This window comes from Apus apus, chromosome 4 (assembly GCF_020740795.1).
Source record: "Apus apus isolate bApuApu2 chromosome 4, bApuApu2.pri.cur, whole genome shotgun sequence".
Lineage (NCBI taxonomy): Eukaryota > Metazoa > Chordata > Aves > Apodiformes > Apodidae > Apus > Apus apus.
Genome location: NC_067285.1, coordinates 35,049,681 through 35,074,683, shown reverse-complemented (window position 1 = coordinate 35,074,683; position 25,003 = coordinate 35,049,681). Strand labels below are relative to the sequence as shown.

General features: G+C 44.7%; 1 protein-coding gene across 1 annotated transcript in view; it reads right to left on the bottom strand.

Annotated features, from left to right (window-relative positions):
* Positions 1-12,167: 12,167 nt before the first annotated feature.
* Positions 12,168-25,003, bottom strand: part of IPMK (inositol polyphosphate multikinase) — a 44,517-nt gene continuing 31,681 nt past the window's right edge. The window contains exons 5-6 of the mRNA XM_051617140.1: positions 20,253-20,334; positions 12,168-19,613 (exon numbers count right to left, since the gene is read on the bottom strand). Coding sequence (XP_051473100.1) covers positions 18,979-19,613; positions 20,253-20,334 — 717 coding nt within the window. The 3' untranslated portion in view covers positions 12,168-18,978. The remainder of the gene's footprint in view (positions 19,614-20,252; positions 20,335-25,003) is intronic.

Sequence of the window (25,003 nt, the reverse complement as noted above, 5' to 3'; positions counted from 1 at the left end):
ATAAGTGTTAGGAATATATAGTTTGTTTGAGCACATATATATATACTTTAGTGTTAGGAATATAATAGTTTGCTTGAGATAAGTGAGATATCTGCACATTCCAATTACACTGAGTGGTTTACGGCCCAAGAAACTGAGGGACTAAATTGGGCTCCATCTGGGGGATCTGAACATGGAGAAGGATTTATGGCCCAAGATAAGGCCGAACAAAGCTACTTCTATGTTGCTCCTCAGGGCAGGATGACACCAGCAGATTGTTAACTGGGAAGACAACCAAGGGGGCAAGAAAGGTCAAAATTTTACCTTAAAAGGTAAAAAGTAACCTGCTAGAATGGAATGTGTAAACAGGGGCGGGAAACTTATAGGATAATTTGAAGCGTGGGATGGGCTGTAAAGCCTGGAGTGCCCAGCCGGTGGGGAAACAGAGGAGGGAACTTTGGAATAGGGAATATAAACCGTTACTCACCTTGCTATGGGTGTGCCTGCTTGCTCAGGTCACCCGTTCTGGCAAGGATGTAAATAAACTGTGCTTGGCTGAAGGATCCGCGTGGGCCTGCTCGTTCCTCACGGGGACCAGCGCTGGGCCTCACAGGCCGAGGCAACCCGTGCTCACAGCCCGCGAGGTCCTGTTCCATCCAGAAAATCGTCCCCACTGCTGCTGCTGCTGCCAGAGCGGGACCCCCTCGGGATGCCAAGGGCGGTTTTGCCCCCCGAAACCCCCACCGGCTGCAGGCGGCCATCTCCCCCCTCCTCCTTCGCCCCATCCCGCCGCTCCCCTCAAACACAGGAGCGGGGTGGTGGTGGGGAAAATAACTCCCCGCGAGCCTTCCTGGTGCAGCCGTGTGCCCGAGCTTCGGGTTTGCCTCAGGGGGGCACCGAGAAACCCGCCCAGGAGGGAGGCTTCCCCCTCAGGCAGCACCGCCGACCCCCTGAGGGGATTCACCTCAGGCCTCCCCAGCTCGCAGGCCAGAAAGCGGGGTGAAAGCCGCGAAGGTTCGGCTCGATCCCCAGCCAGAGCTTCTCTCCCCCCTCATCCCGACCTGGGGGGGGGGGGGGGCCCGCAAGCCCCCAGGCCGGGTTTGCACCGAGGAAGCCGAACGGTTTGTTGTCGAGGTCAGCCCAGGGCCCAAGAGGCGGGAAGCGGGTGGCTGGGCCGCTCAAGGCCGCCCGCGGGGAAAAAACCTTCCCCTCCGAAGAAACCGGTGGCGACTGGTCCCGAAAAAGGTTTTTTGGTGAAAAAAGGAGGCGACTTCACCAGAAGAAACGGCGCCTTTTCCCTCGCCGTGAGACGTTTCCTCAGCTGCGGCGGGACCGCCAAGGCCGGCCCGGCTCCTCTCGCAGGCACCCGCCAGACCGACAGCCCGAAGGGTTGGTGTTCTTCCTCTCTCGTGAGGGAAGAAGAGTCTTCCTCAGCGCGCAGGACGCCCGGGGAGAGGCAAGGGCTGTCCCAGAACAAGCAAAAGGAGCTGGGGGGGGATCAGGCTCTCCTCACCGGTAGCCTCCAGGGCCCACAAAGGAGGGAAGACACCCCAGCTTCAGGTCAGTCTCTGAAAAAAAAAACACCTCATTTTCGTCGCTTCTTTAACGTTTCACGCTCCACGTAGCTTCTCAGCAGCCGTTTACCAACAAAAAAAGTCACCCCAGTAGCTCTTTGCCGACTTCTGTCAGATTTAAACACACACACATATCTCAGGGTGAGGGGGGGGGGGGGTTGGGTCTAAGTTTACCCGTGGTCTTCTAAAATCACCCTCTCAAAAACAGCTATGAAAATCCTTTATATAAAAAAAAAAAAGTCCACACCTAGCTGTGTTTTATAGTTGCACCTACCTTTTTTTTTTTTTAAACCCCCTCTGTTCAAGAGAAAAACAGATACCCAGCACAGAAAGCAGAGCTGGCCTCATGCACTGGTGAAAAACACTTAAATTTAACCAGCAAAGGCAGGGGTGACTGTTGCCTGCAAAGTCTTCAGTAACTACAGTTTCAGCTTACAGAAGCAGGAGTAAAGAGAACAATTTATGCTCTTATCACTCAAAAATACATCCCACTTCAAGTGCTCAACACACCGCCTCTTTAAAGCCAATTTTGGCTGAGAGGAGGAAAATAAACCAAAACCCTGTGCTGAAACACTGAGCTTACAGCTCCCTCCAGAGTTTCTGTTGCTGAAGTCGACTTGGAAATCCTGCTGCAAGCACCGGCAGAGCTGTAGCTCTTTCAGCTTTTTTTCCCAAAAGCTTTTTCCAGTTTTACTTTTCACCCACTCGATTTATACACCTATTTAATCCTCAAGGCTGACAGTGACTCCTTCAACCTCCCTGACACAAGCAGCAGAGCAAGGAAGTGCATTTTACAAGGGAGGATCCACCTCAGCTTTTCACCTGTGAACCATCCAGTCCCCACAGACTTCCCCTGGGTGGGTTTTAAAGAGAAATCCTCACGCTAAATACTTAATAAACATCTTGTAGGCATTAATCACCCTGATGTTTCCAATCAGGAAACCCAATAGAAAACTGTATTTGTCACAAGGTGCAAACATGAACAACATGAAATAGAATAGGATGTGTTTTTTTTGCTTTAGAGATTTCCTTTTGTGTTTTTCTGTTTCCCAACACACATTAAAAAAAAATATATATAAAAAAATAAAAAAATAAAAACCACAAGGAAGACCTTGATGAGGCAGCTGGTGTGTGAAGGGGAGATGGGCAGGATGTGGGAAGATCTCAGCTGTGTCAGACAGCACACATCTGTGCCAGGGCAATTTCTTATTTCAGTGTTGCATTTTGTGCATCATGGAGCTGCTTTCCCAATGAACTTGGACCCTCCACTGCAATGTGTCTCCTACAGAGGATTTGGGCAGAGAGGAAGGCTGACCAGCAGCAGGGCATGCTCAGGCCTCCTGTAAACCAATGTAAGGGACCAAAGCAGAAAGAGGAACTTATTTCACATTTTCCACAGACTTCCAGCAGCTTCTTCCCAGCAGACTAATAAACACTGAGGAGCCAAACTGTGATACCTGCTCACTTGAGGGCTTTTAAAGAAGGGGGAGTGCTGCTCCTTGCTGGATAGGCCATTTGCAGCTGGACCTGAAGCAGATGTAGCCAGTATTTCTTGCCAAAACCAATCTGCAATTCACTCAACCCAAAAGGAGCTGCCTCCTCATCCTAGCTGGGAGAGCAGCTGGCCCTGCATGCTCAATGAGGGTAGTTATTGCCTAACAGGTTATTCAGCTGCTTCCAGAATGATCCCAGACATCAGTGCATTATTGCACACAGAGTGGGAGGAGGCCTGCCTGTCATGGGGAGCTGCACTGATGCAGAAGGGTGCTCTGAAGAGCTTTTGCCCTTCTCTATTTAACAAAAATAGGTGCTGTGGCTATTTCAGGAGCAACCAGAAAGGGAGGGAAAATAAGAGAAGATCAGAGAAAGAGAGAAAATTAGAATAACTTTCAACAGCCTCATTTTTTTCCACAAGAGTTGTTTTATTTTGCACTTTTCCTAATGACCCTAAGTGCTGCCAGACACCCAGAAGGCCTGCAGTTGTGTTACTGTTTTTCTTCCTTTTACAACTTTTGGATTTCCCTAAAAATACAAGCTGCTTTTCTTCCATAATCTGGTCTTTCAGCAGCCTTGTGCCCAAGTGAGCAGACATGAGCAGGGATTGTCCAGCCACTGAAACCTTCCAGGCACCTGCTTGGTGGTGGGAGTGGACATGTTGTATCCACCAGAGTCAGGACCCATCTGAAGAGATTTGAAGAACTCAAGCAGCTTCATTTTAAGCTCCCTGCACCTGTAGGTGAAGTGGCTCAAAGTAGATTCTGCCCAGCCCAGAGGTGATGAGGGTGGTCTCCTCTGGCCACCTTACCTCTACCTGTACAGCACCTTGTTGCTGTGATTAATCATTTGAAGGTGCCTTGGGGAGGAAAATGCCTTCTCCCCAAGTGGTGGTAGGGGTGGGAAGCTCCCTGCAAGCCCTTCCACTGCAGGTGAAGGAGATGGGGTGTCCAGTAAAGGAGGAAAAGGCAGAAAGCTCCCCTAACCCTGACTGTCTTTCCACCCTTGCTCAAGAGCTCTCTTGTAGCCAAAACTGGGTCTTTGGGGGTGCAAACCTGTAGTATATTGTAGCCCCCACACAAGATGGGGGCTTGTATACAAGGCAAGAGCTGCATGCTGGAGCCTCCAACATCCATACTGCTACATAGACATGCACCAGCTTCAGGGCAGCATCTTCAGCTGAGAACATGCAAAGAGCTACAAAAGCAGCTCTTGTGTAAAACCCAGAGCAACTCCCTGAATTAACTGTCCTAGAACAAGGAGGAAAACTATTCCAAAGCTGTTTCCAAAAGTAAACTGTGGTGAGGTTTCTGGTTGAAGCCACTCTGCAAGGCCAGGCTGGTCATTGTCACCATCCTTGGGGACAAAAGAAACCATGACACGGAGCAGCTGGTGCCTTCTTGCTCAAAACCCCCTCTCTCTTTATCCTGGCAGGGCTGCTGGTTATAAGCTTCTCGTTCTAACCTACTTTTGAGGGCCAATTTGTTGAGAAAACTGTGATTAAGGAGCTTTAACTGGAGGGGGGAGAGGATGAAAGCTCAACCAGAGGCAAAACCTGGGATCTCTGCCACATCCCAGCTGCCAGCCCTATCCCCCTTCCTCGGTGCTGTCCTCTCATTGTCTGACACCTCCTCAGGTTGTACAGTTGAGTTTGGAGTTTCATTCCCACCCTTTTCTCATCCAAAGCCAGCAGCCTTTCCTTCAGGAAAGGCTGTCATTATTTTACATACCTTGATTTTCCTGAGGCTCTCTTTTTTAGCTGTTTTGCAAGGTAGCATAACCCCTCTCAGATAGTCACTTAAAAACATGTATTACAGCCCTGCAACTGAGGGGATCACAGACTGATGATGTCCTTAAACCCACATATTTTTAAACAAACACATCAATATTTGTCACTTGCACTAAGCATGTGCAACAGTTTCCCTTGGGAAAGTGCTCCTGTTTATTATCAGCAATTAATAATTAATCCTAGGACTATTTACCACAACTCAAGTGAGACAAGAGCTCTATTACTACTCTGAGTCTTGTGAAACAATCCCATTAACGTATCGAATCATTTATCTAATATACATTTATAAAGCCAAGAGATATGCAGTAGGAAACCTCTCTTGGCCAGGTTTAATGCATTATCTCTAGCCTTTCATTGGGGCAGAGCAGCTCTCTTGATTCTTGGCAGTATCTCAGCTGCTACCACCAAAGAAAACAGCTGCAGGTCTCCAAGCAGGGGAGGGAAATTCAGGGATGTTTTCAGCAGCTCCCTTCCCTTTTATCCCCCCTGATCCTGATCCATCTCTGGCACAAGGCACAGAGCACCTCTAGCACCACGGGAGCTCTGGACCTCCACAAAATACTCTCACAACTGAGAGTCCAAAATTTTGTGCTTATTGAACGAAGTCTTCGCTCTAACTGAAATGCTGTGTGCAGGACTGAGAAGTGTTGTCACTCCCTTCCCAGGTAACTGGAACACTGATTTTTGGGGCTCCTCACTTGGCATCTGAATATATCACATGGCTGAAACATAAATGCATAGCAGTTTCCAAAGGCTCCTAAAGTGTGCAGGGCTCGTGCTGTCTGCATCTGAGTGAAAAACAAACAAACAAACAAACAAAACCAAAAAGCAATCATCATCAACAGATGATCCTGGTGTGGAACAGAAATCAAGTCTGATCAGCCTTTGGTGATAAAAAATGCCTTAGCATTATTTTTAATTAAAATAATTGCAGGTTACAAGTTAAAAGCCCCATGGCAAGTAGCCACCTCTGCCATGAGTTTCACAGGTATTTATCCAGAACCATCCCAGGGTTTATCTTCTTGTGCTAGTGAGATATTCACACCCTCAGTAAGAACAGTGGTGCCAGAAGGTGCTGAGGGGCCTGGCAGGCTCCAGGGCCTCCCCACTGTGACAGGGACCTGCAGCCAGGGACAATGCAAAAGGTGCAATCTGCAAAAAAAAAACCCATCATTCTCCATGTGTAAGAAAGCTGTGTGGGTATTTGTTAGATATATATAGGTATCAGATATATATATATATATAGGTATAAGATAGACAGTGATGCACATGCTGGAATTATGGTAACACATTTTGAAAAAAAAGTGCTAATGGTGGAACTAAGCACTGTCAGTTGGTGGTGGGTTTATCTCCTGCTAAAGGAAAGGCAGGGAAAGTGAAAAACAAAAACACTGGAAGCAATGGAAGAGTCTTAGGGGGGTCACTCTGGAACCAGACTGGGTGTTGAGGGTCTTGGTGACAAAACAGGACCAGAATTCAGGACACTTTCCACAAACAGTATCCTCCCCTTGAGGCACTGAAGAAATAAAAGGGTCTTTCCCAAACATACTCCAAGAGGGAAGGTCCTGCTGACATTCCTGAGAAAAGCAGACCCAAACATCCTTTGTTTAGTAACACCAACCAAAATGCAACAGCTTGAGTTTTCTTTACCAAATGACAGAGACACTTGAAGGCAAAAAACTGGACTCAGTTTTCCATGTTATCAAGAGTCCCCTGGAATACATGCAATGGCTCCCATAGGGAGAGTCAGCATTAGGATTTCAGGGCAACACAGATGAGGTGAGTGGAGCCCTCCTGCAACTCCCAGGCTCGATTTTTGGTGTGAATAAATCAGTCATTTATCTCACTAGCCCATTACATGGGTATGCTTCACAATCAACAAGCCTTTATTGTTGTTAATTTTTTTTATTTAAATGCACATTTTTTAAAGGGAGAACTTCCAGTTCCCTCCAAAGGTGTTCCTCCTCTGCCTGGTTCTTTCCTTTCTTTGATTGTCCATTTAATCTTGATTTCTATACCCTGGGAGCTACTTTCCTTTAGACAAAGCTAACGAAAATGAGGACTAAAAGTGGCACCTTCCTTTCCTGCTGGCAGAAAAAGTTGTGCATTGTAAAGATCTGACTCACTTCTCAGACTTCCCACCCTGGCTGTCCTGCCGACTGCTCCAACACACTCTGCAGCTGCTTTTGTACCAAGTGAGATGGAAGCTCTGAAAATGAAAAAATGTCAACGAAGAAGCATCAATCAAAGGAACACTCAGGACTCCTGTGTCTTTACTACTCTCCCAGAGACCAATCATCTTTTACAGGTCAAGTCATTTATTATTTTATGTCTCTGGACAGTTTTAACAGCATTAAAACACTAGTGCTTCTAGTCTTGCTCCAACTGGATGTGAAAGCTGAAGCATGACAGAGCCTGGCTGCTTACCAGCTCACTCTAAGACACAAGCATGGTGAGGCAGAGACCTGGAGCCATCTTGCTCCAGATATTTGGGTACTGACACTGAAAATGGACCCAAAAAGCTACCAGGCACGGGAAGAAAAAGTAGTGGATCCAGGCTGATTAAATGCCAACATGTGGTTCCAGTCAGGGGGCTGAAATCTGTACAAGCCCTGACTGAGGAGGGATGCAGGGGAAGTGTAGCACTGGGGGCTTGCTGCCTTCTTCTACTCTTTTCCTTTATTCACAATGTTATTTCCATTTTATTGCCAGTTTCCATTTACCAGTTTAGCTGATAAAAAAACAGTTATGATGTGTCTCTCAGTTCAGTTTTAAACTATGGGTTTAATAGTCAAGTTTAGGAAAAATCAGATTGAAACGAGAAGAAAACAGGCTGAGGTCATGCTGTCTGTTCACACGAATATTCTTTTTCTTTTCTTGAGTAAGGCCACTGAACAAAAAGTTGCCAGCTCTGGAAAGGAGTGTGTTTTACATTCCCCAAAGATACCTCTCCTTCAGCAGCTGCACAAAGGTCTAACACACATAAAGGCTTTGCAGTGGCATTACTCTCAGCTATGAGTAAGCAAATGCTAAACTCAGATTAAACTTAAGAACTGCCTTTAGCATAAAATTACTTAGGTCAGGCCCAAGATTTCAGAGAGAGCTCAATAAAATCTGCAAAAATGCTTCTGGTTGTTTCAGAAGCACCTCCTACAAACCTGTGTGAGCTGCTGGGCTTTAAGTAGACCAAAACATCCAGTTACATAAATTTTTATTAGCTTTAAGGATAACTGTAATTTAACAAAAAGGATGTGTATGGGCCATGATTTTGGTTTAATTTGTTTAGCAACTCAAAAGCAAAGAGGACATGTGCAAACTGCTCAGCTCTCAAGTCTCTTTACAATGCAGTACATTTTTCTAATTTACAATGATAACTATAAACTCATCAAAACACATCTGTTGACCCAGACAGGTGGTAACTGTTGCCTTGATACTTGGATTACTCTTTTTCCATGTTATTGCTTCCATTTTCCTCAAACTGATGAAAAAAAACCAAAACAGTTTAGGTGATAAAAGCAGCTGTGATATGTCTCTCAGTTAATTTGTAAACTACAGGCTTAATACTCAAATTTAGTAAAAATAAGATTTAAAAGACAAGAAAGCAGGCAGGCTGAGACCACTGTTCACACAAATATTCTTTCTCTTTTCAAAGAAGGCTGCACGACACAGTGTTTATAATTATTACATAACTCTGGGCTGCTACTGTAATTTAATGGGTTATTCTGGACTTTTGCTACATGCTAAGGAGGGCTCTGATAACCAACCCAGCTGCCTATGATCCAGAGCATCACATGGCACTTTACAGGCTAAAAATACTGCTTGTTTTTTCCCCAGATGGATTTTAGCAGGAAAAAAAAACAGGAACAGTAAAGAACTTGGAATGAAACCTATAAAGAGGATAGGGAGTCCCTGAGCTCAGCAAGGCGTAAGCAGAGGAGGAAGGAGGAAGCTGCTCTGAGTGTCAGAGTGGGAGAGGAGAAATGCCCCAGGTGACGAGATACAAGAAGCAACACTACTCCACTTGCAGACTTGTAGTATTTGAGAACCAAGGGTTTCTGTTGACCAGAGCCCAAGAAGTCCTTATTTTCTTTGTAGCTGTTCCTGGTTTCCGGCTTTTCTTTTTAAAAGTAATTTTGCAAACCTGGTGCTTTGGTACAGAACAATTTGGTTTCTTCCCATCTGCTTACCTCATTTATATCCACTGAATTTGCTAGCAAAGCCAAGTTTTTATTGTTAGAGAGCTGTGGGGAATGGGCTGCACTCAGCTTCTCCTCATGCTTCACCAACCCCAGTGTGTGCTGACACTGGTTCTTTACTGCCAGCTGTGGGGAGACAGTGCAGCAGGCCAAAGGCTGCCCTACAGATGTGCTGCACAATAAATACATAGGTAGACGTGTTTGCTGAGGGTCAAAGGAAGAGAAGAGATGAGGAAAACATGTACTGGCTGCAGGTATTTTACAGTTTCTATTCTAGATTACATTTATCATCAAATCTTATGATGACCTAGTCCACAAACTCATGTTAAGTTACATTTAGTGGAAGCCTAAGTGTGGGGATGGCAAGAAGGATGAAAAGGAGAAGCAGAGATAGCAGAGCAGCAATAAGAGATGAAATGTCTGATATTAAAGATGAACCCACCTAATGGCTCTCTAGCCATCCCATTCCCCTTCCACAGCCACAACCTTCCATAGCTTCCCCTGTGCCCAGAAGAGTCACTTGTCTCCCCGAAAGGGTGTGGTTAGTAGGTCAAGAGAGGTTCTCCTCCCCCTCTATTCTGCATTGGTGAGGCCGCATCTGGAGTATTGTGTCCAGTTCTGGGCCCCTCAGCTCCAGAAGGACAGGGAACTGCTGGAAAGAGTCCAGCGCAGAGCCACAAAGATGATTAAGGGAGTGGAACATCTCCCTTATGAGGAAAGGCTGAGAGAGCTGGGTCTCTTGAGCTTGGAGAAAAGGAGACTGAGGGGTGACCTCATCAATGTTTACAAATACGTAAAGGGGGAGTGTCAGGAAGATGGAGTTAAGCTTTTTTCAGTGATGACCAGTGATAGGACAAGGAGTAATGGATACAAATTGGAGCATAGGAGGTTTAAGGTGAATATCAGAAAATTTTTTTTTACTGTGAGAGTGACAGAGCACTGGAACAGGCTGCCCAGAGAGGTTGTGGAGTCTTCTTCACTGGAGACATTCAAAACCCGCCTGGACGCCTTCCTGTGTGATGCACTCTAGGTGACCCTGCTCTGGCAGGGGGGTTGGACTAGATGATCTTTTGAGGTCCCTTCCAACCCCTAGGATTCTATGATTCTATGATTCAAAACTGAGACAGCAGAAAATGAATAATTTGTGTTTCAGATTGGTTTCCTGGGAAACTCACCCACTGCAGAAAGCCTCAGCTGGCCTGGAGAGGGCACAGGAACAGATGTCCCAGGGCAAGATGAGGGCAGGACTGTCACGTTTAGTACCTGTGAATCACACCTGCTGCAACAGAGAGGGGGGAAAATACACCCAGTGGCTGTGCTAGCAAAGACCCCAAGCAGGGCTTTGTGATGAACAGCAGTGGGTTCACTCTTCACAAGGGGCTGTACCCAAACAGCCTGAACTCCACATCCATCTTGGGTGGGATTTCCTTGTGGAGGGGGGGGGGGGGCTCTATGCAGTCCCCCAGCTCCCCCCTCTGAACCCCCCAAGATGTCACGTTCATTCTGAGTCAGTTTTCAGCCACCTCAGCTTCCCAACATGTTTCCACTGTGCTGCCAAACCCTCACCTCAGAGCAAGGAAGGAGGCAGCAGAGGAACAGGGTGGACCCCCAAGTGCAAGAAACTCCTCTGACAAGTGATTTGAGCAGGCAAGGAAGGAGCATGGCTCCTCCTTCACTCCAAAACCAGGAAATGGGGTTTTCTTTAGGGGTTTCATCAAGACATGGCCACCATTCAGGGTTTTTAAATTTAAAACCCACTAAAAACTAGATCCATACAAAACTTCTTGTTACAGCTGTAGCCTCACCCCAGTTTTAAGTTTTTCTTCAGTTCTGGAGCATGGGCAGGAAGGCTGCATAGACAGACCCACAGGACAATACCAAGACTACTGAGCATATTTAGAAAACTTTTGGTATACAAGCACGACAGCATATTTAAAAAAAAAAAAACAACAACACACCACAACAACAAAAAACAACAAATAAAACCCCTGAACTCCAAAACAACACAGATAACTGTGAAATGGGAAGCTGCTCCTGCAGACTTTCAGAATGAGGGACCTGATGGTGGATGCAAAAGGGCTTGTATTCAACAAGATACAGTCTCTCATGGGCCTGTTGAGTGTTTTCCAGCATGAGTTTAAAGGATTAGGTAAATCTTAGATACAGGTGTCCTGCGTAAACCATTTAATTAATTTATGCTATGGTCTAATATTCCAAAATAACTGCAGGCATTGTCCACAAGCATCCCTTAGCTGGAAACTGCTATCAATTGGCAGCAACTGTTCCAGTATCATTACAACCATGATGTCCATCAGGTGACCTAGTTTAGTTTAGTTTTTGCACCTGCAGTAACCCTGTTGCCCACCTTAACACAGGCAGCTGAGTTCTTCCATCCACAGCTCAGATTATGTTCTTTTTGAGGACAACTTGCAGGATCCTGCTTTGCAGCCCAGAGCACAAAGGGGAAGTGCAGCTTTTCCGTATTTTCATCTGTTACTGCCCAACTACTCACCCTCTTCTGAAAGGGCAAGGAGAAAAATCAAGCCAGCTTTAACATCATTAATCAAACATACCAGATAACCTTATGGTTCGAATCTTCTGGAGTAAATCAGCCATTTCCCAGTTCTTCATCAAGGTCAGAACTGTCCCAAATTTATGAAAAAATCCCCCTTTTCTTTTGCTGTGTCTCAATTAAGGGAATGGCTTTGTCTTTTTCAATCCCATTTCCATTCAGAGAAGCACTGCCTAGCATGGGAGAAGGTTTTAGGGAAAGGAGTTGAGGGACTTCTATGGAAATTGAATATAACACTGACCAACAATTCACATGCAAGGCAGCAGAGCATGGATTTGTGTTCAAAAAAAACAAGTTCTGTTTTGGGGGGGGTTTGTGTGTGTGGAGTTGGATTTTCCTTCGTTTTATGGAGGTGACTCTTGCATACCAAGGCAGGTATTCCCATGGATGCCATGAAAAAAAGATGGTGGTAAAGCAAAACTGGTAAATGCAAAGTAAACATCTGTTATGGAATGCAGGGAAAAGAGAGGGAAGAAAGAAGGATTCATCTCTGCAGGTATTTTCAAGAGAACTTTTTTCCAGCAATCTTCCTGTGTTAAAAAGAAACCAGTTATACTTGCAAGTCACTTGCAGAAAATTTTAATAATTTGCCAAATATACAGCTATTAGAATTACCCTAAATATCACTTATCATTAAGTTACAAAAGTTGGTAGATAGCATAGTACAATGTTCTATAAAATAAACACATGTAATATCAACAATAACCCCTGCAGTCCAGTAATGGCAAAAAAAAATAAAATAGCAAATTAAACTACAAACACATACAAATTAGGAGACTGAGTGACAGCTTTAGACACTTGGATCAAAGAAACTGAGACCAGACTAGATTAGATACATTCATCCATCAAGCATAAGTAACGGAGAATTTAAAAAAACAATTAGCAACACAACATCAGGTGCAATTTCACATGCTTTGTCTTCCAGTAAAGTTCCCAGAGTATTAAAGTGCCTTTGTGCACTCTAATTTCATCTATAGTCAGGTGCAACACGCATCGTATTTGGAAGTTACTTCATAGGTCACTTTTTAAAAAAAATAACTATTTTATGCACACAATTCAAACTAAGGTGTTTCTGAAGGTACCTTTGCTCTGTTTGCTGTCGAATGTCACATAACAAACCAGCTCAACTCCAAATACACAGGGCCCATCTCCACTAGACAAGACTACAGTGAAAGATACTTATTGATGTGTGTTTTCTGCTGTGCAGTCCTGAGCTTTTATCCCTTTATCCCCTTTCAAACACTGCTCCAACAGTTCCATCTGTCCTTAGGATGACAAACTTCCCTGTAGCTCTCCCTTACGGATTTCAGTGAACATGGGAATTAGTCAGGATTTGGCCTGGGGCTATGGAGAGGAAGGTACTTCTCAGGAGACATCCATCCCTGCAAGACACCTGAAGACTTGCAGCCTTTGGATCTTATCCGTAGCCATTCCCTGCCCTCCTCAGGGCTCCTTACCAACTTCCACTGCTTCCCACTAGCCTACCTTCTTAAACCCAAAACCTCCACCTTTCATTGCAGTAAGAAAACTTCATGCCATTTGGTTGTCACTCACCTTGCCCCCAAAATGGCCTCTTCACAACACAGATAAAGATGTTCCATACAACCTAACACCCAGTCTCAAGGCATGCCCTCTGCTACCATTGCACTGTTTCAGATAGAACAAAAGAAAAAAAGCTATTATACCCATCAAGGTTTGTGGGACTACACAGATGCAGCTGATGAGCTGACATTTAAAGGTGGAGACATGATCTGCATTCTCAGAGAGGAGCACGATGGACTTGGCTGATGGGCAGGAGAACTGAACTGTTGGCTTGGTGCCTGAAGCCTACATGACAGAGCTGTGTATTTGAGAGGCCTGGATAGATATTTGGACTAGGTTTGAGACACAAACTTGAGGTTTCTTGGTTCATGATGAACTGTCAACTCCCTTCTCCCTCATCAGAAGAAATCTGCACTTGCCATGAAGAAGTAATTGATTAATCAACTGATTTGATTATGAACGGCTGCAGTTGATAGACCCAGCCTCTGAAGGAGAAGATTCTGCCCTCTGTGTTTTGTGAGTTCCCTGAAGGTAGTCAGGTCCTTGCCTTCTGTGTATTAAACATTAAAACATGTCATTGATCATAATTCTGTGGAAATTTTTTTAGCTGCTTTTTCCTAGCATTGTAATGCTAGGAAATTAAATAGATGGTAATTAATGTATGGGGCACAAGCAGCCAAATAGTGCCCATTGCTCTTTTCTTCAGCATATCAGCAGCACTCTGTATAGCTGTCAGGTTGTTTTCTTTGGGGGAATTTGGCTGTTTTCCTGTTCCTCAGATTTAGAAAAACGAAGCTGGGCTTGGAAAGTAGAAAGCTATTACACATGTCATGCACATCCTAACCTTTTAATACTCACTGCACATTTTGTGCAGTTTCCTAGGAACACAGAGGGAAATTGATGTGTAATGCTGCAAGTCCTCAGGGTCTTCTGCTTCCAAATGTTTTTGTATTGGGTTTTAGCCAATTATTGTTTTTTCTCATACATTTAGTACTGTTATTGTTAATTTTTTGTTACCATAAAATGATGTCTTTGTTCTTTTGCTGGTGTAAAAAAAAAATCAACCTGTGGGGTAGGCCTGCCCTGGTACCATTCTGACTGATAGACAGGAATTCTGTGACCATCTGTAAAAAGATATATATTAAACCCCACAGTTTTTGCTAAGTCTATATGAGCAAAAAGGTAAAAAAGACTGATTTTTGACTGTGGAGTAATTTTTTTAATTAAAAACACACTACCTGGACTTCCATAAGGTCTACCTGGACTTCTATAAGGCCTTTGACACTGTCTCCCACAGCATCCTGATGAAAAGCTGGCTGTTCTTGGCTTGGATGGGCACAGGCTCTGCTGGGTTAAACACTGGCTGGAGGGCTGGGCTCAGAGAGTTGCCCAGCAGAGAGGGACTTGGGGGTCCTGATTGATGCTGTTGAGCATAACCCAGCAGTGTGCCCAGGTGGCCAAGGAGGCCAATGGCATCCTGGCCTGCATCAGGAATAGTGTGGCCAGCAGGAGTAGGGAGGTGAGCATCCCTCTGTACTCGGCACTGGTGAGGCCCCACCTTGAATACTGTGTCCAGTTCTGGGCACCTCAATACAAGGAGGACATGGAGATGCTGAAGCATGTCCAGAGAAGGCCAACAAAGCTGGTGAAGGGCCTTGAGAACAAGACTTATGAGGAGGGGCTGAGGGAACTGGGGCTGTTTAGTCTGAAGAAAAGGAGGTTGAGGGGAGACCTCATCACCACTGCCCGAAAGGAGGTTGTAAAGGGGTGGGTGCTGGTCTCTTCTCACAAGTAACTGGTGATAGAACAATGGCCTCAGGCTGCACCAGGGGAGGTTTAGACTAGACATGAAGAAGAACTTTTTCACTGAAAGGGTTGTCAGACATTGGAACAGGCTGCCCAGGGAGGTGGTTGAGTCACCATCCCTGGATGTGCTTAAAAGGTGCCTAGATGTGGTGCTGGGGGACATGGCTCAGTGCTGGACTTGAGAGAGCAGGGGTAATGGTTGGACTCAATGATCTTGAAGGTCTAAGTGATTCTGTGATTCTATCATTCTACTACTCTTTAACAGAAAGACTGCAAAAGGGATATTGCATTTCCCACAGTATTTGAGGCATTTTGACAGTTTTTTCAATACCTGCACTTTAAGAGCATTTATCAGTTATAAAAAATTTCCCTTTAATTCATTCTAGACTACAGAAGGTTACCAGTGGCAAGGGCCAAAGAAGGCACTCAGGAGGAAAGCTTACTTGGAGAAGAAAAATAAAATGAGGAAACCATCCTTTCACTGACACAGCCAGCACAGGAGATGCCTTCCCTTCGCTGCTGTTAGATGTGAAAAGGCCCAGTTTAAATACTGCCTAATCCAGACTCAGCTCAGCAGGAGCTCTCTGCAGGTAAGGAAGTTTCCTGGGGCTCTAGCTGTATAGTACACCCATGCTGAAGTGCACTGAAGTATTTCAAGAACTTATCCACTTGCTTAAACTAAAGGGAATTGGTGATTTCCTGACCTACTGGGTACTTTAAAAGATCTCCATGAAACTGTAGGGTTATAGACAAGAAGGGTGTGACCATGCATTACAGCAAGAAAGAAATGGAAAATAGTACAGGCTTTTTGTGAACCAAAACTATATGTTAAGTCTCTAGTTAAATTCATAAAATGATTTGATTAAAATATTCGTAACATCTCATAATGGTATAATAATTTCCACTGTAATTTATGCAACAAATTCCACCCATATCCAAAAATACCATCTATGTAAATGCTTTTTTATAAAACTTTATACAACTCGAGCTCTCGTTAGTAGGTAAGGCTACACACAACTCTCACCATCACCCAGGTAGAAAGTCTTCAGCAAAGTGTATTTTCAGAGTGCAGGAATGACAACACCTTCCCTTTTGACCATCAGTTCTGCTAAACCAAGTTCTTATTGCTTAAAATCAAAACAGAGGGGCTTCATCAACGACTCGGATACACCACAGCAGTCTGGGGAAGGCACCTGCTTCCAGGTTTCATTTTATGGGACAGAAACACCTATAAGCCTGGTTACCATGTCCATAAAGGTTTCCAGGTAACTGTCACCTGTCCTGGAGGCTGCTCACAGAACAAAAGAGGCATCACTGGGAAGGAGGGAGATGGATGGCAATGCATGGGTTTAGTGTCCAGTGTCTCCCTCTTCACTTTGCAATTAACTCTGCAATCTGTTTAATGATTGCTGTGAATGCATCTCCAACTAGAACTGAAAACAAACTGAGCAGGTACAAGACACTACAAACACCAAATCTAAAATGTGCAAGAACAATGTGAATATAACACCTTGGCAGGCATAAATTCACAGCTGCTACTGTGCCAAAACACCTCCACAGCAATCTTTATTTACACTACTTCCAATTAAAAATACTGTTAATCTCTCAAGCTACATTTTAAATTAAAACAGAAATACATCCATTAGTAACTACTGGTAAAAAAACCATGATAAAATTCTTTCACTCTTTTTTTTTATTCAAAATATTCTGACAGTTTAACAATATTCCAGGTGCATTACAAACACTACCATAGTCAGCACAACGACCAATACTTCAAGAGCATTCAAACACTGCAGACGTGTATCTTAAAGCAGAGACAGGAGAACACACTTATGCTGAGAGCAAACTGATCATTTTCCAATCACTGACTTCTTTGAGGCAGCTGGTCTGATTTCTCCAGCACAAAATGGATTAAAATCCAGAAGAGATGAATTACAGAGGACAAAACAACTCTGATTTATAAATGTTTCCCCTCATGTTTTCTATAAAACATTGTGAATTTATCCTACAAGGCCACTGCCAGCCTGAACTGCTCTGGTGTTGGCTATTTATGGGATAAAACAACAAAATCATAACAGAGAAACCAGCATCAAAGCAAACAAAAGCACAAACTCTTCCCAGAATATGGCTTAAATTAGTTCACAGAGTCGGGAATATATTAACTATATGGTGCAACAGAAATACCAGGTAGAACAAAAAATAAACTGCTTTCCCCTCCTGACATTTTCCCCTCAACCTTCACCACCATTTGCATAAAATGCTCAACAAAATGATACTGCCCCTCCTGCCAGAGTCCTTTCCCACACTTCAAAGACATTCTGTCTCTGAGAGATGGGTGTTATTCTTGATTGTATTGGCCAATATTAGCTCTAAAGGTTAAACAATGTTGTTCTACACATAATACCCTGTTTCTTCCAATTAACCCAGGTTCTCAAAGAGCTAAAATTTCAGCTTTGTTTAAAACAGCCTGTGTTTGGAAAAGCATTGATCTCTTTCTGATGTAGAAAACTGATGTCAAATTGAGAACCTGCAAAGATGTGTACACGAGTGAGTGCATAGTGCAGAACATCATACAGAGAGAGCAGCAAAAGGCCACAGTGCCACAATAAGTCCACATGTCAAAGATGTCTGTTTCCAATGACCAAGTCCACTCTAAAAAGTTGTATTTCTGGGGCTTGCTTCAAGCAGGAAAATCTGTCCTGACTTTTCCTATAGCTGACTATACAGACATGGCAGGACAGCCACAGACAGGGCATACAGAAGAGACACACCAAAAATGCTTTGGATACACCATCCTGATCTCAAATATTCCATAGGAAAGCTTGACATTTTCCCATGAAAAAGAAGGAATTGGGACAATCTTCCAATTACACAGCTTGCCTGTGTGTCATTAAAAAAAAAAAACAAAAGAGCTGAATGCAGGACTTCAAGGCCAGGGTATGAGAGCCACAACTCCACTGTGACAAACAGAGGGACATCTGGTTGCTCCAGGGCTGGAAAGAAACTTCTCTTGGCAGGAGAGAGTTCTTCACCTGTAGGGCTCGTTGGTTCCAGTCGGTGCTCCCCAGCAGTGGAAGTGTGGATACAAGCAGCAGACAGCCAGAAGAAATCTCTGTATGCTTACTCAAAATGCTTTGTTTCCCCATTCAATTGGTTTGCTTGTAAAAGCCACATTTTTGGAGAAGGGCCATCAGAACAAAGGAGTGAGGCATCTCCCTTAGTCACAACGTCAGACACTCCATTAACAGACTGACTTAATCTCCTAAACCAAACGAGTTCCTGGAATATCTCGCGTTGGCATTTTTTTACTCTTTCTTAGGAAAAAACAGTTTCTCTAGCAGTCGTGCAGTTTAAGCCTGTCACAATATTTTACTCCAGCATTTTCTTAGCACCTCAACACAAAAAAAGGTTGTAGCTTGTCAGGGGTGAACATGGGCTAGGGACAGCCACCCCAGGGCTGAAACAACATCGTCCCGTGATGCTGAAAAGCACTTTTCATTCACTGGCTTCCAGGTTAGACTACTGACTCAACACGGGATTTCTCTCCAAAGAGGGTTAACTCCAGTTATTTGTATGCAGTAAACACAAGAGGGCAGTACTGAGGACATCAATCCTGCACGGCAGAGTTTTCAGTCCATTTTCTAAAAACCCTGTTGATGGAGAGAGGGCTCAGTGTCAAGGCCAGGTGGGCAAACGGGATCTAGGCTAAAGTCGTCACGGGAACTAACATCACCCTTGCTTACTGTACAACTGTACTCCTTGGACATAAGCCAACCATATACATTTCATCCTACTAATTCACCTATCCTGCTTCATCTCCAGTATCTCCATCCTTTCACACTCCCTAATTAACTATCAATTATTTTCCTGAGTGAGATTATAAAAAGTTAAACCCTTCTACCAAAAGTACAAAGACAAAATATAGAACAATACAAACCCAGTTATACAGCATTATAAGTGCAGAAATTCTTCATGTTGCTGCTCTTCTTTATCATTGGCCCCCCAGTAAAAACCATAGCAAAGAATTTAGTTATCCAAAATATTTTGAAGTACAGTGATTAAATTCTTCAGACCATAAACGTAGCCCTCATCCTTCGTGTTGCTAGGGAACACATGAGCAAAATCTATCATCCGGACTTCCACGTTTGCGCTTTCCTTGATCTCTGCTGGCATGTGACAGAAAACTTTTTCCAGTTGGGGTATAACGTTCCCATTCAGGTGCTCCTGGGCGATGCAAGTGCTGCTTTTCCACACGTTGTCCTGCTCCAAGTTTTCAACTTTTAGAGAGAGCTGACTGGGGTGCCTCTTAGAGTATGCCTTTTTGTGAAGTGCATAAAATTTGGACAAGCCTTTACTTACAGAGGCCTCGATTTTTCCGTTCTCGGTCGCATTTATGAGGTGAATATTATTATTATACTCCAGTATGTCTCCACCTGACAACAGTCCTTTGGGCACTCCTCTCTTCTCTGCCAAGGTGACATCGCTCAGCCGCACAGTTGTTGCCTGGCAGGAACCCTCATAAACAAAGAGTAAGGAGCTTGCATAAAAGTTGAGTTGCTTCTGGCCCTCAAACCACTCCAAAATCTTTCCAATCCTCTGGATGCTGGCAGCTATGGCATCTTTTCTCAAGCAGTACCCGTTGTGGAAAAACTTGGAGATGCCTGCAAGAAATAAGACACAATTTGGGGATTCTTTTCAAACATTTTTTATGAGAATAGTTCTTGCTTTGAAGAAACAGGCAGGATTCACTTAGTTTCCTTCCAGGCAGTTGTTAACTCTAGCAGAAGTGAACTGAGAAACTCTAATACCTGCAGTCACCTCGCCTGGGTAAGGGCAGCTGTACAGTTCCACAGATTTGGCTTGGAATAGCAATCAAATTAACTTAACTAACGTATTGTTCCAACAGTAGAGGAACGTGGTTCTTGCTCCCCAGGTAATTTTAGTAAGTATCTGGACAGTTTTGGGCAGGGACACATTAAACTCTCCAGGGATAAACAGGCCCGAGCAGCTCTTTCTCGTGAGTGCCAGAGCTGACAAGTCAGTGCCAGCTGTGGAGAGGGGTGTGTCCATGTGTGTGTGTCCTTCCGTCCCTTGGTGCAGGACAGACAACCAGACGTCACTTAAGAATTAATTTAAAATACTTATCACCACCAGACAGCCGTTTGATGGCAGCATTTTCATTTCCTGTTAGTACAGAGCAACAAAAGGATTTACTTCAACTGAGAAGGTCGATTAAAAGCAAAGATAAATAAATAAAGAATATCCAAGAGCACCAAAATCTGACACAGGAATTTCCTCACCGTCCTTCACTGTTTCCTTTGTCAAGCTCCTTCCATAGTGCTGGTTTTGTGTCTCGTAGCTGTCAGAGGTGACGTGGTAAACCTGCAAGAAACAAGGAGGCAACTCTCCTCACTTTGAACAACCAGACACCTTTCAGACAGGCTACAGAATCTTTGGGACCATTTAGCCCTTGCCCAGCTTTAGGGGACTTGTGTGACCTCTACTGCTCCCAGCTGCAAAACCCTCTCCTGTCCCATCTTGGGGCCTAACCTCCAGCTTTCCTGCATTTGAAAGACATAATTTTGTTGGCAAAAAGAAACTAAGCCCCTATGGAAAAACATTTTATATGGCACCTGCCTTGCAAATCATAGAATCATCATAGAATGGTTTGAGTTGGAAGGGACCTTAAAGATCATCCAGTTCCAACCCCCTGCATGGGCAGGGACACCTCCCACCAGCCGAGGCTGCTCCAAGCCCCATCCAACCTGCCCTTCAACACTGCCAGGGATGGGGCAGCCACAGCTTCCCTGGGTAACCTGGGCCAGGCTCTCACCACCCTCACAGCAAAGAATTTCTTCCTAATGTCTACCCTCTTCCAGTTTTGATTCATTACCTCTTGTCCTCTCACTACAAGCCCCTGAAAAAAGTCCCTCCCCAGCTTTCCTGCAGGCCCCTTGGAACTGTCACGCAACTACCCGTGTTACCCTCAATATCAAATCAGTTAGACTTAGCAAGCTCAAAAATTCCATGCCAATCATTTTGCAGCTCTTGAAACTCCAAGAATATTTAGCACAGCAGCAAAAACATAAGAAATACTACGATGTGACCAGGAAGGCCCAGCTCCAGGAGACCCATCTGAAACTATACTCATTGACACGAGTGAGGTTAGACTAAAGACATGAAAGCAGTGGAGTGAAAGCTCAGTTCCAGCCCTGACAGTGGCACATCAGCTCTTGCCTGAAAGGGAGGCAACTTACACGGGTCCAGTTTTGTCCATATCAGGAATTGTACAAGCTTCACAACTTAATTAAAAAAAAAAAAAAAGTTTTACATAGAGACACAGTTTCTCTCTGACTGAAATAATTTCCATAGCAGAAACACGCCAGCCAGCCAGGCCCAAGCATAATTTGTTTATGAGAGTGTAGACAACTCTTACTTGCAGAAATACTGGTGTTACCAAGCAGGCAGCTGTCTCTGGCAGAAACTCTGTGCTTGGCACTCGTTCAGACCACCCAGCCCTGCAGCACCCATCCCAGCTGCAGTGCTCTGCCCTCCCTTTGCCCCCCGGGAAAAGAGAGGATCCCATGGAGAGCAAGTCAGGGAGCACCCATGAGGCACCTGCCCCTGGCCCCTTCTGTGGGGTCTTTTTTGTGCTGTAGCCTCCAGAGACAGTCCAGGACAGTGAAACAGCAGCACACAAAAAGGAAGTGGTAACCTGAGCTATAACAAAAAATTAGCATTCTGCTGCTATGGCAGCCCCCCACCCCAAAACCTCTCTCCCCCACCCAAACCACAACAAGCACAAGGATTTGTAACTCCTGCTATGCAAAGTAGCAGGGAAGAAAAGTCTCAAACAGCTCTTGTTTTGACAAAAAATAAATTCAGGGTCCTCAAGGATATTAAATCCTAGTGTGTGGGAATGGATTTAAGGCATCAACCGTGAACTGAAGGGGCAGTAAATAATTCTCGTTAGTCTAAAGAAACAGCAGCTGTAAGCCTGAATGTTTCAAAGCAGTTGGTAGTAGAGACAATTCCCACTTTTAGGATTCCTATTTCCTCTGTTGTAACACTTACAGAAACTGAGGCCCTGATGTCTAAAACATCACCTGACAACTGTGATGTTGGTTTCATAAAAGCAACCATTTTTCACCCCTATTTTTTCCCCCCCAAAGCACACAGAAGAGGCAGGCACACAACAGGTAAATCCAGAGGTTACTTAGTAAATACTTTCATTACCAAACTTACTTTCAAAACCATACAAAAAGTTTCAAAACCTTTTTGAAGAGCAACAAGCAAAAAACAATAAAGGAAGAATGAAAAAAACCCCACATGCATAGGAAGAGGATCAGGAGTCTGATAATTACATCTAAGTTTTCACTAGCTGTGGCTTTGTTTTAATTCTAAATGTTCTCATTTCATCAGCCTAGGAGCAGTTTCCTCCATACACCAGCACTGCAGCACACTGCTGGAGGAATCATCTTGTTTACCAGAACCTTATCTGTTCCTCCTAGGAACCAACAGTTTTTGTGACATGGGCACTTGCTCAAAAGTGCTGATTAAGATCTGCAAGCTCATTTTGTTTTCCAAAGAAACGCTGGAGCAGCACATAAGCCCCCAGTGCCTCTGAGCTGGGTTTCCCATGAAGCCACTCTACCTGTTTTCATTTGCCCAACACTATTCTTCCCCACCAAAGCCTTTCCACGTAGTTCCAAAATACCCAGACTGAGCGTTTTTAACTACACAGAAAGGTTGATGACAAACTACCAAGTCCCCCAGAGGTTCCAACAGTGTAATGTCTATATTTACCTGCCCTGTGAACTAGCAAAGACACAGAACACCCTTGGTGACTGATGGGCTTGGCTGCAGACAATAGCACTAAGGGCAACATATCCAGGTGAACATGAAATTCTCCTCCACGTTAGCCAAAGAGCTCTCTGAATACTGCTTCAAACCTTCTCTCAACTTCCAGGAACTATTTCAAACATTCCTGGAAAACCTCAACCAGATCCAAATTCATTAAGCACCCTACTGAAAGCAGAGGAGCAGAAACCCAAGTTCAAAGAGAAATCATCTTTCACCAGCTCTTGCCTCACCCTCTCCAGCCCCCTCAAAACAGAAGGAGAGGCTCTGCTGTAGTAGCAGAAGACTAAAATCAATTTCCTAGTCCTCACCTCTTGCTTCCTTGAGCATTTGTTCACACCATCACTGCTACTACTCTGCTACTACCCCTTCCCAAAAGGACACCTGCCTTTAAAGCAACCTTTTTGTGTATCCTTGTCCCTACAGTGCCTGCACTAGCCCACTGCTGTCAAAATAAGGACAAGTCAAACATGTCAAATCTGTGTTTGCTTTGGATTCAGAAGGAGTTTCACTGCAAGGAAAACTCCCCAGATGACCTGCAAAACATTGTCTTAGGAAAGCTCCTGCTTCAGCAGAGATTTGTATACGTTCTCACTACACAAGCTCAGAGCTGTTGGGCTGACAATGCAGAGGATCCTCCTTGTGCCTACAAAGCAGCTCCCACTTGGTGAGGTTTCAGCACAAACAAAACTGGAACCCAGGGTGCTCACAGGTTTGCCATGAGTAGTAACAGGGACTCTGTACATCACCAAAATCCAGATCATTAACTGCTGAGGGAAATTCTCTTTGGACTTTCTCAACGTGCTCTTGGCTTTTGGAAAAAAAAAAAAAAAAAAAAAGCCTAACTCTCCTAAGAGATGGGGGTAGGACTCAATGAACTTCAGAGGTCACTTCCAACCCCTAATACCCTGTGATTCTGTGAAGATCTCAACAGCAAGATACAGAGTTTGGAAACCTGGCACCTGCAGCTTTAGGAGTTAAGCTGAAGCCTGGATGCAGAAAAACAAATATGAGATGTTATGTAATGTTATTTATGGTCATTCAGTGCTGACTTCCAGAAAAGTACACACACTGTTCAAATACCTTATCTGCAGCAACTCCCTAACTTCCAGAAAGTGTAATTTAAATATGTATTAATTAAGACTGGGCTGTTTGGTGGAGATACTGCTATCAGAAACAAAAATCTCCATGAAATAGCTCGCAGGCCTCCTCCACATCTGCAGAAAAGATTCACGAATCCTCATCATGGAAACTGGAAAACACCTCTTGTGAGCAGGCTGGGGCAGCACGACAGAGTCTGAAGAGCCAATGCCAACTCCACGGCACGCATGATGTGGATCCCCTGCTGCTGGCATTCCCGTGCACTGGCTGGTGCCTGGGAAGCAGCTTCCCACTGAGCTCCCAGTGCCTGTCCCTGCTCCCCTGCAAGGGCAGCCCAGGACCTGCTCTTGTGAGCAAAGACAGGGAGATTAGAGACACACGCTCTGACGCCCAGACATCCAGGCTCCAAAGGGCTGGGCTGCCCACCCCCCCCTCGGCTTCTTTCCATAAACATACTCAAGTCACCCCTACCTTCCACTTATGCAGGTAAGAGAGAGCGAGTGTTTAAGTACCAGACAGCTTCCTGTTTACAGCAAGGCACCTCTGTGCTCCTCACTGGCACCTGAAGGTCAGTCCCAGCCTGCTGCCCAACACGAGCCAAGCAAGAGCAGGGCTGGGAAGGCAGTGCCCAGCCAGCCTGAGGACACCCAGCATCAGGCCACCACCTGGAGGGGACAACTCCAGTGCCAGGCTGAGCCCCGTGCCATTACTGGGCACCTGCTGCCCAGACCCCACCATTGCCCCTATATAAATATACAGGTTCCCTTCATGCCTGATGAACCCAGGTTACTCTGCAGTCCTGTGACCTCTCAGGGACTCATTCTGCCCCAGCAGAAGACTGAAACACTGGGCTTTAACAAGACTTATTCATTCCTTTTCTGAAAGAAAGTAAAACTAGGACTTGAAGAAAAAATTATAAAAGGAGACATACTTTAAAATACATTGTCTTATTTGACACTGCTGCTTTATATGAATGCTTTAACACTACCACTGCTGCTGAGAGGGGGTTCATTTATCTAAATACATGTATCTAAAGACCTCCCCACTCCTCTTTTATTTTATTTTTTAAAAAAAACCTTATGATGCTGTT